Source organism: Tamandua tetradactyla, chromosome 10 (assembly GCF_023851605.1).
Source record: "Tamandua tetradactyla isolate mTamTet1 chromosome 10, mTamTet1.pri, whole genome shotgun sequence".
Taxonomy (NCBI): domain Eukaryota; kingdom Metazoa; phylum Chordata; class Mammalia; order Pilosa; family Myrmecophagidae; genus Tamandua; species Tamandua tetradactyla.
In genome coordinates, this window is record NC_135336.1 from 100,620,200 (window position 1) to 100,636,642 (window position 16,443).

General features: G+C 40.9%; 1 protein-coding gene and 1 long non-coding RNA gene across 4 annotated transcripts; one reads left to right on the top strand and one right to left on the bottom strand.

The window, feature by feature from the left end:
* Window positions 1-3,295: 3,295 nt before the first annotated feature.
* U2AF1 (U2 small nuclear RNA auxiliary factor 1) lies at window positions 3,296-16,421 on the bottom strand. Of its 3 annotated transcripts, none has more exons than XM_077119008.1 (8): window positions 16,313-16,421; window positions 13,237-13,324; window positions 9,403-9,469; window positions 5,802-5,851; window positions 5,538-5,636; window positions 4,865-4,998; window positions 4,665-4,757; window positions 3,296-3,585 (listed from the first exon to the last, which is right to left on the bottom strand). In XM_077119008.1, the coding sequence occupies exons 1-8, from the start codon at window positions 16,354-16,356 to the stop codon at window positions 3,432-3,434; spliced, it is 729 nt and encodes a 242-aa protein (XP_076975123.1). In that variant the 5' UTR covers window positions 16,357-16,421; the 3' UTR covers window positions 3,296-3,431. The 3 variants fall into 3 exon arrangements, with proteins under 3 accessions (XP_076975123.1, XP_076975124.1, XP_076975125.1); XM_077119009.1 differs by lacking the exon at window positions 9,403-9,469 and adding an exon at window positions 10,266-10,332; XM_077119010.1 differs by lacking the exons at window positions 13,237-13,324; window positions 16,313-16,421 and adding an exon at window positions 10,266-10,286.
* LOC143648698 (uncharacterized) lies at window positions 4,185-10,738 on the top strand. Its single transcript, XR_013158729.1, has 3 exons — window positions 4,185-4,261; window positions 4,373-4,416; window positions 10,453-10,738. It is a non-coding gene; the product is annotated as an uncharacterized LOC143648698 (long non-coding RNA).
* Window positions 16,422-16,443: the final 22 nt, after the last annotated feature.

Genomic DNA, 16,443 nt, shown 5'->3' on the forward strand with positions numbered 1-16,443 from the left:
ATTGAAATACTAGTAGTCAATAAGAGGGAGGGGTAAGGGATATGGAATGTATGAGGTTTTTTTCTTTTTCTTTTTCTGGAGTGACGCAAATGTTCTAAAAACGGTCATGGTGATGAATAAATACACAACTAGGTGATAATATTGTGAGCCACTGATTGTACACTGTGTATGGACTATATGTGTGTGAAGATCTGGCTGTAAAAATATTTTTTCTTAAAAAAGGGACACCTTGACCAATTTGGGTAACATCTCTAAAAGCTGGATTCTCTTTTGTAAAGCAAGGCACTATCCCTGAAAGGGTTGTAATCCATTTAAAAGGTCTGGTCCAAAACTGGGCCCTTTTCTTCCTGCTCTATCCCATGTCACCTAAAAATCTCTCCCCAGTGCCTTATCTGGCAGGGAATTCGACCTCCATGGGCCCAGCTCCTTTTGCTACTTCTGGAGACTTCTGAGATCCTTCTCACTATGCTCCTCAACTGACACCTCTCACATCTTCCTGCAATGCTTTTCAGAGCAGTAGGTCCGGAAACACTGCTTCTTCTACTTGAGCAGTTTTCAAGGGTGTAGGTCCTTGCTCTGTTTTGTACTGAAATGTCAGTCGGAAGACCCTAGTGCTAACCAGGTATTTATGACATTTTGCTCATGCCTTCCAGCATGCATATTGCTCTGATGGTGCTTTCCAAACCTGAACTCAAGGAAATAGGAAAACCTAGACACAACAGAGGAGTTGCATAAAGCTATACTTATTCAAGGGCTGGCCTTCTCTCAGAGATTGTAATGTGAGAGCAAGTCCTTATTTGTGATGCAAATCTAAGTACTTGTGCTTAAAGTATAGGGGGCAGCATTTTAATCTACCTTTGCATGTCTGAGAATTTCCACAATAAAACTAAAATGCTTTCTTTCATGAAATGAAGGTGAAATTTGATCAGAGCCAAGTCTGAAAAAGCCCCATTCACCAAAAAGTTGGGAATCCCATGTAGTCATGGTTATCTGGAAATTTATATGGCCTGTAAAATCCACAAGTCTAGGAAACACTGGAATAAACAAAGGAAAGCTTTATTATTATGGCCAGCCATAATGAAGTCCTGTATGGCATTTTCATGTACAAAAACCCAAAGCCTCACTTTCCATTTCAAAAGCTCAAGAATGTCATTGTAATACTATAGTTTTCTGCACTTTGAATTGAGCCTCTACTTTTCCTTTTTTTTTTTTTTTTAATAAATAACATGTAATTTTATTCCCTGTTGGTAAATAAGCAATCCTGAATCAAGAAAGGTGAGGAAGTGATAATTAGCCACTGAGTTTAGATACCAGGGTTACTTTATCACTAATCCCTTTGTCCATTCAAAAAGAATTCTTCATTCAAAAGCAAATTTTCTCCAATTAGCAAGGTTTTGGTGACCTCAATAATCAATGTTTGAGCAATATTTAAAATGACTGTGTAAATATTATATACCCATGCATAAACTTATTTGATATGCTTATTGCTGCAAAACAACAAAAAAATGCCCCAAAGTAGCCAAAAATAATTCAACAGAAAGTTGAATTAAATGTGCTGACAACTTATTTAAAAGTTTATTTCAACAGGTGTTCTCCACTTGGTTTTACAGTTTTAACATATATAATATTCTAGGACAAGAAACGTTTTACAGTACTATTTGGACCTGAATTAATTACATATCAAAATTATTTCGTGACCTTTCCCCTTCCTTTTTACAAAAATCTGCTTGGACCTAAGACCTATGTAAACGTTAGCAATTTGTTTCCCATCAGTAAATGGGCAAATTTTATTAGGCTGCTCTTTATCAACTGAGACCCCCAAAAAACAAAACAGCACCACAGCAGGGGGACATTTTTGGAACAAAATGAACCCACCTTTTCTTCCACACTTGCAATGGGGACCCAGATGGAGGGAGGTGGTGAGGGGGATTCTGATCCCTGTTTTACTTTGTAAACTCTTCTTTCTTTGGTGACATTTTTGATGGGATTTTCATTTATTTTTCAATAGATATTGACTTTCACAGGAAAAGCTGTTTCTAATCAAAGTCAAGAAACACAAAGTAAAACGCTTGCTACTGTTCTTCCTTCAGACTCATTGGAAATGACTCAACAATCTCCACAATCTTGACCACACTTAAGGTAGAAAAAATAAAATATTTATACTTTTTTTTGAGGTGGGTGAGTTATAGAGCAAATAAGGATGTAAACGATATTACCCAGATCACCAACTGAGAACCACTGCAAATTCACCCCAAATCTTTGCCCACTAGAGCAAGACCATATATAAAACGTAATCAAAGCCCAAACCTGGACAAAACCAATGTTCAACCCACAGAGTCAGGTTTCAGAATTTTCACATATACTGGTCAAGCGGGACTTCCTTCCAGCTAGCCATTAGGCCCAGAGTTATCCTACACTAAGAACAGGCTTTTTGGCTCAATCTACTGAGCAGCCAAAGATGCTTTGAGGTGGCAACATTGAGTCCTGTTTTTGGTTTGCCTTCTGTGCACCTTCATCTTAGGTATGAGGAAAGTCTTCCTCTTGAGAAACTGCTCCCAGCACTGAGACGTGGCATTAAGACTGAACAAGTAGACTTGATTTGAACACTTGATTTGACTTTCAAGTGTTCAACTACCAGTTAGCTCTTACCAGTATAGACTACCCACAGGATCACCACAAAGAGCGTTTCAAGGAGGAAAAACCAGAAAGAAAGATTCTAAAGAAAGGCAGGTCTGCTTACAGGGACATGGGGCGAGCATCAGTTCGAGTTTAGCAAAGCAGCGCTCAGCTGCAACGAACCACTGCCTGAGAGTGGAGGCTCTCAGGACGGACTGGGCACATCTCAGTCTTCTGGGCTTTTCCCCTTCAGGGACGCGAGGCCTGGTCTCTCTCTTGAAGAACCAGAAAACTCATGGAGAGTTAAGAAGAAAGTAACAGACAGGTCCACTGACAGAATTTCTTCCACAAATCGGTTCTCCTCTAAATGCCAGTGAGGAGCTGGGAGGAGCCAAGGCGCAGCATCGAGTACATAAATGGGCCCAGCCTGTCCACGCCACCTGCCCCGGAGCATCATGGAGAAATTCTACATAACTTGTTAATATGTGAATAATGAAAAATAGATTTCACTTTCTTCTATGTGAATTTCTTTTCAACTTTACTTTATATCCTAAGCTTAAAAATACAGTTTCATTTATATCCAAAGTGATCAATGAATATCATAATCTCCACCTCAAGGACTGACAGTTGGGTAGTTTGTAACGGAAAACAAATTAAAAAAGAAATGTTACACCAAGAATACTGTATCACTACAAATTTTATTCAGAAACCCATCTTTGTGTGTTTTTTTTTGTTGTTTTTTAAAAAAATTCCCATTATGAACTGGTTTGGTCAATCAACTACAACACTTTCTAGCAGACATACGTAAAAATGGCTCAGAATCGCCCAGATCTTTCCCGATCTCTCGATCGCCTCCTGTCGCGCTCCCGTCCCCCACCGCCGCCGCCGCCGCCGCCACCACCACCTCCACCACGTCCACGGTCTCTTGATCGAGACCTACGTTCACGAGATCGGGAACGAGACCTATGCCTGCAGGCCGAGGAACAGAAACAAGGGTATGTGCATCAAGCCAATATAGAACATAATTATGACAGCAATTACTGCCTAACACATTTAAATGATATCCCTCGAAAATGCCAACACTAATAAAGATAAAATATGCTGTCTGTAAGACCTAACTGCAAGTTGTACCCTGATTTCAGATGTTAACATGCCAGGCGAAAAAAAAAACCAAAACCACATCTCAGAATTAAACCAGTATGAAACTCTCCTTCTTCTACATTTTCTTCTGTAGGGCTAAATCAAGAGACCATGGGAAATCATAATAGTGAAAAAAAGATACACTTGACATATACCATCTAAGGTAACAGATTTTGGAGCAGGGAGAGAGCAGCGTTCTTTCTTCTTATGCTTTTTTTGGTTGACAATAAAATGTAATCACTAATAATGTTTGCATTTCCTAAGATATGTCAAACAGGAGAAGCCCTGGGAACAGGACTCAATCTTAAGAAGCGTGACTCATAGAGGCAGTGACCTGTGTCCTGTGTTTCCTCTCCACTGTCACCCGACTGTCCATTCTCTGACGGGTAGTCTGCAGCACAGATGCCATCAGCATCTGTATTACCCCCACCCCTGAAGCAGAGGAAAACTAAAGGGCTGCCAAGATCCCAAATCCCCAGAGGAAGTCTGCAGCATTTAAAGGAAGGTATATCATCTAACTGGGAGAATAAAATACTGTGTACCCAAATACCTCATAAGAATATATATATTATTTCAAGGATTGTCCACTTAACGATGCCTTTCTTTCATCACCCAGGGTCTGAACTCTACTTGAGAAGCTGGATGATCAACTAGTTACATGTGAGCATCTGAATATTCTTATTCAAAGTGTAAGTTTTTTATATTTTAAAATATGTACTAGGGTGGGCCATAGCGGCTCAGCAGGGAGAGTTCTCGCCTGACATGCCAGAGACCTGGGTTCGATTCCTGGTGCCTGCCCATGTGTGTGTGGGGGGGAGTACTATGTTCTAGGCAGTATCTTTTAAAGAAAATGATGACCAAAAAAAAGCGCCATGCCAACTTTATAATGGATGCATGTCAACACTCACTTCTTACGGCGACGACCATACAACTCCCGCCGCAGTTCTCTAGAAATGGGCTTCAGGTGCATGAAGTTACAGAAGCCGCCCCGTGTACACTCTCTGTGGATCAGAACCGGGAGTTATCACAGTGTGTCTACACAATGTTTCACTAGGCTTGCTTCATTACAGTCTTAACTGAAAAAGTAATCCTAGGCCCCTGGACTTACCCCATTTCATACTGACGACAACAAGCTTCTCTGAAGTCGGTCACAGGTGAAAGCTCAGCATGAATTGGCTGCCCATTAAACCAGCGGTTATTTAAGTCAATCACAGCCTTTTCTGCATCTTCCTCACGGCGAAACTGAAAAAAAGAAAAAAATGAGACAACCCAAAAATGCTTGCCATTCACACTTTGATTTCAAGTATTTCCAATTACTGACCTAAGTATTACTTGTTCACTTAGGTAAAATAAGTAAGGTGGAATAGGGTTATAGAGCAATTTAAAAGTCCAAAAATCCTACATTTACAATTAGATTACTTAATTTTGTGCTATTCCAAGATCATGCCAAATGTCACCCTGGTCTTCAAATTCAACTGGCTGAAAAAGTAAATGGAATGATTGTGTAGGCAATGAAAGTTTTATTAAAAAAACAAGCAAACCAAACACATAAATAAATTAACTTCTCCACAATCTAAACAGCCTCTAACCAATAGCTAAAATATCCTTTGCAAAAATAGCTTCAAATCCCGCTGTCAGGGTACCCCAGGCAGGCTGGTCCCCAACCTGGGAGCTGTACCTGATAAACTGCTAAGTCAACGCAGCAAGCTCCTAAACACAGACCATGCAGAAGCCCAAGACTTCGCCAGCACCCAACGCCCCCCTCGCTGCCTCACGCCTACCTTGACGTAGACATTTCCAACTAGGTGGTCTCCAAGGTTATCACAGACGTTCATCTCCTCCACTTCGCCATACTTCTCCTCCATCTCTGTAAAAACCTCCTGAAGCGGGAAAAACAGTGGTGTAAGGATCAACACACGTTAAGAAAAGAGCAACAGCACTTCACTTTCTAATCTACATTCAGGGATTTTTATTTATTGAGAAAAGGTTTCAACTCCTCCCAGCTACAGAAGGTGATGGTCTATCGGTCTCAAACAGCGCCTCACCTCAAAGAACTCATCGTAGTGCTCCTGCATCTCCACATCGCTCACGGCGCCTGAAAAGCAAGAGAGCTCGCTGGTTAGAGCCGGAGGGGAGCGAGAGGCAAGGCTCGTCCTAATCACACTGCTATACAACACACACCAGACTACTAAAGAGAAAACACAACAAAGTCGCGCTCTACTGGAGCACTGAAGGTACTGCGTGACACAACTAACTTAACATTTTGAAGTGTGGTGCGATTTTAAAATGCCCCTTTGACAGTGTCAGTTCTGGCTAGTAAAATAATTAAATCACAACAAATTTTAATCAGCATCAATGGGCCATGTTTTCAAAATGTGTGAGGAAAAAAGACTCTTTAATTAAGAAAAATTTAAATGAAAATGTCCTTCCTTTTAAGACTAAAAACTGAAGCCAAGTGATGGCAGGATTTCTCCCCCTCCCTTTATCAGGTTAAAACGAAGGCTGAAGTCAGGGCGAGTGATAAAGAGCGTATGTTCCTAACTAGTTTCTTTTACAGACTATCAGTCACACTGAATGCTATGAAATTCTCTCTGATGCAATTAAAACCCAAACCACCATGAAGACTCTTGATGAATACCAGGTACCATTATGGGATTTTGGTGACTCCCTGAGTAAAGGGAGAGATATAATGCTTTGTTAAAGAAAGCATTCTTAGTTTATATTCCAAACTTATTTTCATCAAGTCTCTTCTTCTTCACAACCCATGTGCACTGAATGGAATCACGTCCACTGCTTGGGGAGATTGTGAAATTTACTTTCTATCTGCATTAGCATTTTCTCAAATTTTACTGTTCAAATTCTAGAGTTTTCTTAACTGCAATCTAAGAAATCACAAAGCTTGTGGTCAAGAAACTGATGTTATAAATAATGGATTAGGGAATCTGCAAGGGGCTGCCTGGCTTCAAGGCTGGGTCAGCTCAGTCCTCCAGTCTTGACTCCCACAGGCCAGGTTCTGGGGTGGGGTCTCTTCTGGGTCACCTTGCCAAGGGTATGTCACCATTGTGCATCACGCACTGTCTAGACTACACTACCCTCGAGCTACTGCCCATTTCTCTTGAAAACCTCTTTTGTTCTGAGAATGAGCTATGTCACCTCATCTACAGGAAACAGGGGATGCTCTCTATGTTTTAGTTATTTTTTAATTTCCAAGATTCAGCTTGCTTGAAAAACCAGAACTTACTGAGTGTATTAGGCAACAACTACCATTCTTACCAGCCACCAGATGCTATCACATTATATCCAGATTTAAAAGCTATCGTCAACCGACCTCCTTCCCTCAGGAGAAATTAAGTTAACAACAGAAAAGCTAGCCAAGAGAAGCAGATTCCCAAGGACAGATTTTCATGCTTAAAATTCACTTCCTTCTCTACCCAGAAAGGGTGTGAGGAGGAAAAAAAATATTCACATGCTCAAATTTTTAACAGTCATGAGAAAATTCTGGTGTGGTTATTTTTAAACTACTGTATGTATTTATGCTATTTCTATTCTGCTACTATATAACAAACAACTTTCAGAATGTTTTTTAAAAATGCTTGATAATAGGCATTTTACCTTGTAAATTCTGCTTGAAATTTCTGAATTAGAATGACTTGAAAGGCAGAGACAAGTACAAACCAACTAATATATTTTAAATAGAACTTAAATACTCAATATATTTTATATAGAACTTAAAAAAATACCCAGTTATCTTACAGAAACATTTATTCTTCAACTGGGATTCACTTACACTGAAGTCTAATTCAAGCACACAAAACTGCGTATTTCTATATATGAAAGGGCATGTTTAAAAAAAACAAGGAGCAGGTAATTTTTAGGGAATTGAACCTAGTTGACTGAAACTTTAATGTAAAGGTTTGTTGCCAAATATTTCAGGTTCATCACCTTAAACCAGTATTCTTCCTAAACTGTAGAATTAGAACTTCATTTACTCTGTGTAAGCTGGACCCCCGAATCTGAATATTTAGTAACAACTAAATTTTAATTTTGGAGCATATGCAAAGCAAGAACACTGTGAATTGCAAATAACACGGAAAAAAACTAATACAGTATTCTACTGTCAATAACACACACGGTCCCCAAGGAAACGATTTAAGGGCAAAGAACTATTAATTACTGTTACTCAGTTGTCTACTTTTCATTTACTTCTGCCCAGAGGGAGAGCAGGGTTGTTACAAAATTTTAATAAGTCCATATGTAAATATTTCCCTGTACCTATTGATCTCTTTCTTAAAAAAAAGAAAGAAAGAAAGAAAGAAAGAAACAGAACAAAACAAAAAAACAGGTAATTTAAACCAAGGGTTACCAAGTAAATCCTGTTGTCATCAGTTTTGGGGAAAGAAGGGAATTCTCTGCTAACAGGTCAATATCAGCACTGAACCACGTCATGTATCCCAGGAGAAAAAATGAACAAGATGACCCACCCCCACAGGGAAATGGGGGTACCGTGTGCATGGGACAGAACCCCAGGGCCTCACCACTGGTGGGCCAGCTTGAGTGTGGTGATGGCCACTGGGTTAATTCACAGCGCGAGTCATCCTATAAACAAATGGGCTCAGAATGCAGGGTATACCTGAGTAAGACTTATCCAGGGGTGCGTTTAAAAGCGCCTTCTATTAATTTTCACTGCTTTAAAGCAAACTGGTGAAGAAGTATCAATACTTCCTTTTGTACCTCTGGATTTTTAAAGTCCAGGTTACCTCAATTTTAATTTATCCACACAGGACTAAATCCCAATGATTCTACAGCTGGATAGTTAAAAAATTTAAACTTTAGCTTTCTGCACTTTCCAGGAATACTAATCCGTATCCTGTTCTCCAAAACCTACCACTCTGTAATGAAGACACTCAGAGTGTAAATTTAGTATTTGCCAGCACAGCAATAAACCAGTAATGCCTACCAATTTAGATCTTAGTTCCCTGCCAAGTTCCCTTTATTTTTCAAATGTAATAAACCAAATCCTCAATCTGGAGCTTAAATCTATGCAAAGTATTGTGATAAAAACTACCCATTTTTCTGCCAACCCAGCAGGATCAGGGTGGCAGGCTGGTGGTGAGGCAAACCCGGGGCCCATGCAACCGGTAAACCCTCATTTGGGACACTCTTAGAACAATGCTTTCCCCACAGCATGGCCTCCAAAGTGGTGGTCAAAGAAAAAAAGGCTTAACAGGAAATTAAATCTGACAAATGATTTCAAAATAACATATCTTTTAAAGTACTTGAAAAGTGAGGTAAACTTTCAGATACTGTTACCCTGAAGAGGGAAAACTATAACCCAACATTTTAAACTCCAAGTGTATCTCCCCAAAGTAATGACGGTCCAAGGAAAAGAAGAGCAGCAGCAGCTCCCAACTATGGGAAGGGGCACTATTTTCCAGTCATTTATTTCTTTTTTAAGTGGGTGGGCAGGGGTCCAAACATCAAATAGCAGTTTTTTTTGGGGGGGTGGAGGGGAGCCCTTGGACAAAGCTTTGCGACACTTTTAAGGAAATGCGGTCTTTTACACTACAATGGCAGACCAGATTGAGTCAACACTGAGCTCTGGCACGCAAGCCCAGGGAACCAGTGAAGGAACTTGTATGAACTTACAGCGCAAACCGTCAGCAGACTGGGAAGAGTTTTGAGGGTTACGGTAAATGTTCAAGAGGGCAATGGTCTGAAATACAAAACGCAACAACTTTATATTACGGAAAATTAAATGTAAACACTTAACCGGTTTCCTTTGGCGATCGCTTCAGATGAGACTCAGTGCTGAAAAAAGAGCAAGTTATTTTCTTCAGAAGCAGGGGTGTTTTCTTAGTTGATGGCTGTCTCGAAACACCCTAACACTGCAGTGCAACGGAGATCTCATGATATGCTAATACTGTATTTCTATGTAATGCAAAAATACCCACTTTGCAATTCTAATCCAATTTAGAGCACAAATAATTTGCCAAGCCATTACACAAAAAAATATTCTTAGGTGTTGTTTTAGAAATACAAGTCTGATGTCTTAGAAATACAATAATTACATATCATGAAATCTCTACTTCCTAGGGAAAAAAATTATAATAGTGAAATAAAACCCACACTTATTGGGCAACTTACCTTGTTGATTCCTAAACATTCCTAAGATTCTGAATTTCACAGAAAGAACTTAATAAATGCCAGAGGTTCAGTCACTGTGAAGACCAGTGATAGGCTAACAATGCTGAAACGTTTCACGGGGCCGGACCACTTCTCACTGAGCAACGCTCACCAGTGCAAGAGGCCCAGCCAGCGAGCCTCCCTGGAAAAGCCTCCTGACCACAGGCAAGTGTCAAGTTCTTGCTGGGCACAAGGAGGTCCACCACCTTGTCCTGTTTGCAACAGCTCTATGTCAGCAGCTCAAGAACTACCAGGATGTGTCTCAACTAAGAGTGGGCTCTTTAACACCATTCTTTTAAAAAAATTTCTCCAACTGTGGGACTTACAGTGTGAGCCGTCAGCCGTCTGTGCACTGTTTTGGGGATTACGATAGATGTTTTGAATCAAGATGGTCTGCGGGGAAAAAAAAAATAAAAAGGGGAATTCTACTGGCTGCTGTGCATATATTAGACAATTGCAAAGAGACAACTTGTTTGCAAATGGCTAAACGTTGTGTTTTTTTTTTCCCGCAAGTCAGGCACTTGTGTTTTGACGAGTCCACCAAAACCATCATATTATGAAAACAGAGTCTGAGCAAGGTCAAGTCAGCCAGCAACCAAGAAGAAACTAACAACTGTTATTCTGAGTAGTCCCACACTATTAATAAAGTGTCTTAATACAGGTAACTCACAGAACACAAACATTTTCTGGTACTTCATACTAGCAAGCACTAAGACGTCTAAAAATTCACATTATAATAATATTCCCCACACAAAACTATTTTTTGAAAACCAAATGCATAACTCAACTGTATGCAATACATTCAAGTTCTCTAGTCTCTTAGCAAGAGGCACATCAGACAGGCTTCTTAACTCAACTGGATACCGTAGTGTCTTATTTACATTTTCTTGGTGGGATCTCTGTTTACATAATACAATAGCTTAAAAGATTTGCTTTTTCCGATCCTTTTAGGAAAAAAATCCTTTTAGCCTTTGTGCTTTAAACTGGATCAGGCAGACTTGAAACCTTACATTGTACCGTTCTTCTTAAAACCAAGTTGTCTGAAAAAACAAACCATGTTTAAGTTAGTAGACTAATATATTACATGAATCTTAATGTCCATATCACTGTAAGAAGCTTAAAAAGAAACCCATTTTGAATTTTGCTAGAAATTAATAAATTGCTTGATCTATAAAATAAAATGTTCAGGCTCAACTGCAGAGCAGTTTTGTAAGTGGCTTTGCAAAACCAGCCAGTTCAATTTCTAGCTTGCGGGAGGGGTAGGTAGCTTCAGTCCCAGGTCTGCAGACTACAACCCACCTGGGTGGAATCATCTAGAGGTGAGACTGTACACACAGAACCCATTTTTTACTCTAACAGGCCAACTTTCTAATCTAACCACTTCCACCCAGGGCTGAACATCTATCAGACCCTTACCACCAAGAACTGCCCCTGAATCAATTTCTCCCAGGTTCAAATGGTGGGAAACATGGCTGACTTTATCCAGGTAGTTTCCTACCAGATTCACCAGAGTGTTAACTCTAATGAAAAGCATACTGGGCCCAGTTATCCAACAGTAAAATTTACTTTAGGTCTCACTCAGATAATGAAGCAATGGATATTTAAACAAAAGAAATGCTGCTTGAAGGGGCAACATGGCTCCATTAAAATCAGGGGTGGCTAATTACCTAATGCCAAGCAACCAAAGCAGCAATTCAAAATAAGCCACTTAAGCTAATACACAAAACTACCCCCTAACTTTAATGGGATCACCAAATCATTTTGGTTTACAGCATTCAAATCAAACTTCACGAATAACATTGTGAACAGATGATTTAGGAAAAATAATAAACCAACTTCCTCAGCTAGTTCAGAGAAAAATTTTAGGGGACCTTATGTCTTTCTTAGTCCAACACTGGGTATGCCTGTAAGCAACCTAAACACACACACACACACACACACACACACACACACACACACACAGAATTGGGTGGACACTTAAGGTGCTTGGTTATTGTCCAATCTATGGCCACTGGCTAAGTTGGGGAGGTTTATTTCATAAATCAAAGCACTATCTTTTTTTTTAAATTATAACAAAAGAAAACTTAAAGCAAGTTGTCTGGTAATTTGAAACTCACAAAAAGAAAAATGAAAGACATATTCAAACTGCCAAAAGACCGATTCCTGCTGCAGTAACCACTAGCTAAAGAGTAACAGGGACAAAACGCCACTTCCCCACCCCCAATCCAAAAGCACAACACTTCATGGGAGTTTTTATGGACTTGGACAAGACTAATGTCTTTCACTTGAACCAACTGGCTGGCTTTTCTAATATAGAAGAACATATAAATATCTATTCTATAAGAAAAAACAAACATGGACAGAAAAACATGGACTCAAAAGCAGGGCCAGGAAGCTCCGAGGGACTGCACAAAGTGATGACTCCAATGGTCTGAGGTGGCACATTCAGACTCCAAGGATAGGTTAGAAGGAGCTCAACAAAAACTCAAGCACAAAATTTTCAAATTTCACATGTTCTAGTGAACTTGGGCAGAAATTTTCTGTTCCTGTAGGAGGTGCTTTCTCCAATTACTCCACCAGAGGCCACATGCAGGGTGTGAACGTGTGCCTTCTCCCATTTAACCAAAAATAAATGTTTTTTTGACTGGACTGAACTCATGGTAGAGTTCAAGATCGCAGGCATCTCTCAATCAACCAGAGCTGCTATGAAAGTTTAGGGTAATGACCCATCTTTTAATGTTAGGCTTTATTTTAAATGTTTTCATACAACGTACAATTTTCTCAACCAGGGGCCTAAAAGAGGGGCACACACCCTGGAGTACTAGAGAAAGCTCTGAGCAGTACAGTAGGAGTACAGTAGCAGTACAGAAGCTGCTTCACCTCTACTGTCAGGAGATAGCAAAGAGCAAGGGCCACGCAGCAGTTCCCGTGCTGGGAAACGAGCCCCAGGAAGTCCACTTCCGCATCGTTACCCCTCTGGATTCATGTCTTAAGGGGAGGAAGGAGAATGGCAGGGGGATTAGTATCAGCTACAGCCAACATACAAAGTTAAAAACTGTGCCACCTAAAGTTTAGTTTCTCCAACAGGGAGTAGTGCTCTCAAACCTTCCACTGGGGGGTAGTCCACCTATCTCATTCGCAAAAAAGAACACTCTCACTTATGAACACAAATGGAAAACTACAGGGGAAAAAATTACTTGCCTAATATAGGGAAATCATTAACTGCCTCTGAAAAGCACACAAAGTTTTGACTATTACATGAAAATGGGGGGAAAAAAAGGAAAAAAACAAACAAACCTGGCTAAAGGTCGGTTTATTGTGCAACCGAGAGCATCTGTCTCCATGACGACATGCTCCAATTTTGAAATAAAATGAACAGTTGACTCTGTAAAGAAAAAATAAGAAACATTATTCTGCTGAGAAAATATGAAATGGATAGAAACAAGTCATTAACACAATATACACTATCAAACTACTTTCTTTTTATGGCACAAAAACATAGCAGTTTTATTTAACAAGATTAAGTTGACTGGCAGTGAGTACCTTATTCCTTGCAATATTTCAGGACTATATAACTTCAATATCCCCTACTCTTCCCATGAAAAGAGCACTGCCATTTTGGATTCCCACTAGGAACTTCTCTCTTGAGGACTGAGGGCTCAGATCCTGACCTTAGCACTAACTGCCTGGGCTTGATCAAGCTACTCTCTTCACCCCTGGACTCTGATGCCATCTATAAAATGAGGAAAATGCCAACCTGGGACTGTTTCAAGCATCAGGTATAATATACGTGTGCTTCATACATAATGTTCATTAAATGTTACCACAAATAGAAAAAAAAGTTCAGGTTCTCGTGCCCATGATATCAGACCAAGAGGAAATTCCCCAAATTAGCCTGAAGTAGTTCTCTTGGATACAACATATGGGCTACTAAGAAAATCAACCTGCCTTTACAAACACACAAAGACACCTTCTGCCTCCGCCACAAAGTCCTCCCTAAAAACTCTCCAAATACTGTGACTATGCAGTTCAAACCAAAACCAGCAAGCAAGTTACCAGGACAGCAATGCCAGCTGATTGACCAGGTCTGTGAGGAACTATGAAATCCTACTAGGTGGGCCCCATTCAAAATTAAACTGTGGAGGTGGGAAAGCTATGACGTAGATTAAATACATTAGTAAGTGCCACATGTTTAAACAGGTAGCCCAGGGTTAAGACCGAAGGGCTTCAAATGCAACCAAAATTTGAGTGACAATGAAGACCAACCAGCCGCTGATTCATTAAGCAGCAATAAAGATGAGCAAGCCTAAATTTATCAAGAGAAGAAATGACTACTATATATTTGCAAATATATCTTATAGGGCTTACTTTAGATTATCTAACTTGATCACACAATAGTATTATATCTTCAGGGAATCACCTAAAATGAAGAGCTTAATTTACAAGTTATCTCAGAATGAACAAAAGTCCTGTTTGACCAACTAATACCTAACTGATCCACATGATTAAAACAATCCTTGCTCTTGTACTTCCAGAGATGGTTTTCATTTCACCATGCTACAAGAGTTCACTATTAAAACTACTCTAACAAAGTTCAGTGATCAGCTCATTAAACTACTGAATTCAAGTGAAAACAGTGTGATTTTCAAACACATACAAGATATTAGAAAGGCTAATCCATGCCTGGGTCTATAAAATGACCATAATTTCAAATTTATTATTAAGCAAATATTTTTAATTGGTAGGGTCTACATTTTACTTCTAGCTTAATTAAAATAATAAAAAAAGGTAAAGATGCCATCATTTTTTAGGAGTTGATCTTAATCCAGTTCTAGTTTCCTAAACTACCTCCTCTGTGGCCCTGCAGCATTCAGGAACACACCCCTTCCATTCAAAACACTGAACCTGTTCTGCTTCAATTATCTTTATTGGATGATTTCCCTGAAGAAGAAAATTTGAATCTTTCTTTGTATGCTGTATGGTGGGGGTCACATTTCATTATTTTTCCATGTGAGTATCCCTTTATTGCAGCACCATTTGTTGAATTTTTGTTCTGTTTGCTCGCTTGCTTGCTTTTTTGGGGGGAAGCGCATGGAGGAGGAATCGAAGCTGGGTCTCCTGCACGGCAGGTGAGAAGTCTATCACTGAACTACCCTTGTACCCCTTTAATCTATTTCTGAGTCCCCACAAATTGGCATATGGCTGACATCTAATAAAATGTTTCTGGAGCAACTAGATTGATGATTTTGGCATATGATTTTGCTAGGGAAAAATGTATAACTCCTCTCTTCCAAATAACACAGGTGATTCTACCATATAGTGAGACATTTTATAAGACAGACTCCACCCTGGAAAAAAGAAACATTTTGAACAGTGCTTGAAAAGAGTGGAATAAAAAACAGTATCTATGACAAATTTAGAAATTTATCAATAAAAACATATATTTGCACAAACTTTTTACGGCCTGAAAAACTCCAACATGGTAGTTACATACTCAAAGAGTAGGTTAAGTCAAGTACTTAGATTTTAGGATTTCAAAGAATTATCCTTCAAACTGTCCTAAGACATCATCCAGCTCACTACCAAGTGGTACGCGGCAAGCTGACAAGATTAAATTGCTTAGTTTAACCTAAGGATTAGGAAAGGTATAAACCTAAAAAACCGTATTATTCCTTACATTGGAATGGCATATTCAATTACTTTTAAAGCAAACGTGTCCTTTACAACTCACTAACTCAGAAGTCTCCAGTGATACTTTCTCACGTCAAAAATCCTATCGCGGGTCCAATCACCGCGTAAACGCCAACAATTTGGATCGTAAATGATCTGGCGACTTAATAGTGCCAGAATTGTACTACGGCTCACCCAAGGCGTAAAAACCGAAAAGTTATGGGGAAACGGGTTAGAACTTAAGAGGTTAAGAGCCGCCAAAGACAACTTAAGCCCAACTCGAAAGGGCTTTCGAGAGCTGGTGAGCGCGGGGCACCGAGGCCGGGTTCGCGAAGTGCCCGACCCGCCGAGGACCCAAAGGGCGGGAGAGGCAGCACAGGATGGAGAAGCGAGCCCCGAGTCCGCGGCCCACGCGGCGCGCTCCACTGATCCACCAAGCGGCCCAACCGGGCGGCGGCGCGCTGCTCCCCGAGAAGCGCGCGCGGGGCCGGAAGGGTCGCCGCTTCCCGCCGCCCGCTCCGCTCCCCTCCCCTCCCCCTCCCGGCGCCGGCCCGCCCGGGCCTCCCGCCGCCGCCCGCCCCGCGGCCCTGGGGACCCCGCCCGCTCGGGCCTCCCGCCAGGCCGCTCCGCGCCCGCGCCCGCGCCCCGCGCCCCGCGCCTCAGCTTCCTCCCCAGCCCCGGGACGCCGGCGGCCCCCACTCACTTGTCTTTCTCAGTACCGAAGATGGAGGCCAAGTACTCCGCCATTTCCCACCCGCCGCCGCCGCCACCGCTGCCGACGCCGCCGCCACCGTCGCCCGCTCGCGGGAAACGTCACCCGAACGCGACGACGCT

Excerpts from the sequence above, each read along its gene's own strand:
- U2AF1 (XM_077119008.1), bottom strand. The coding sequence starts at position 16,356 with ATGGCGGAGTACTTGGCCTCCATCTTCGGTACTGAGAAAGACAA. Across the intron at positions 9,470-13,236 it reads ATAAACCGACCTTTAGCCAG|ACCATTGCCCTCTTGAACAT; the intron begins GTTTGTTTGTTT and ends TTTGTATTTCAG. Across the intron at positions 3,586-4,664 it reads TATGGTCGTCGCCGTAAGAA|GCATAGGTCTCGTTCCCGAT; the intron begins GTGAGTGTTGAC and ends CTCGGCCTGCAG.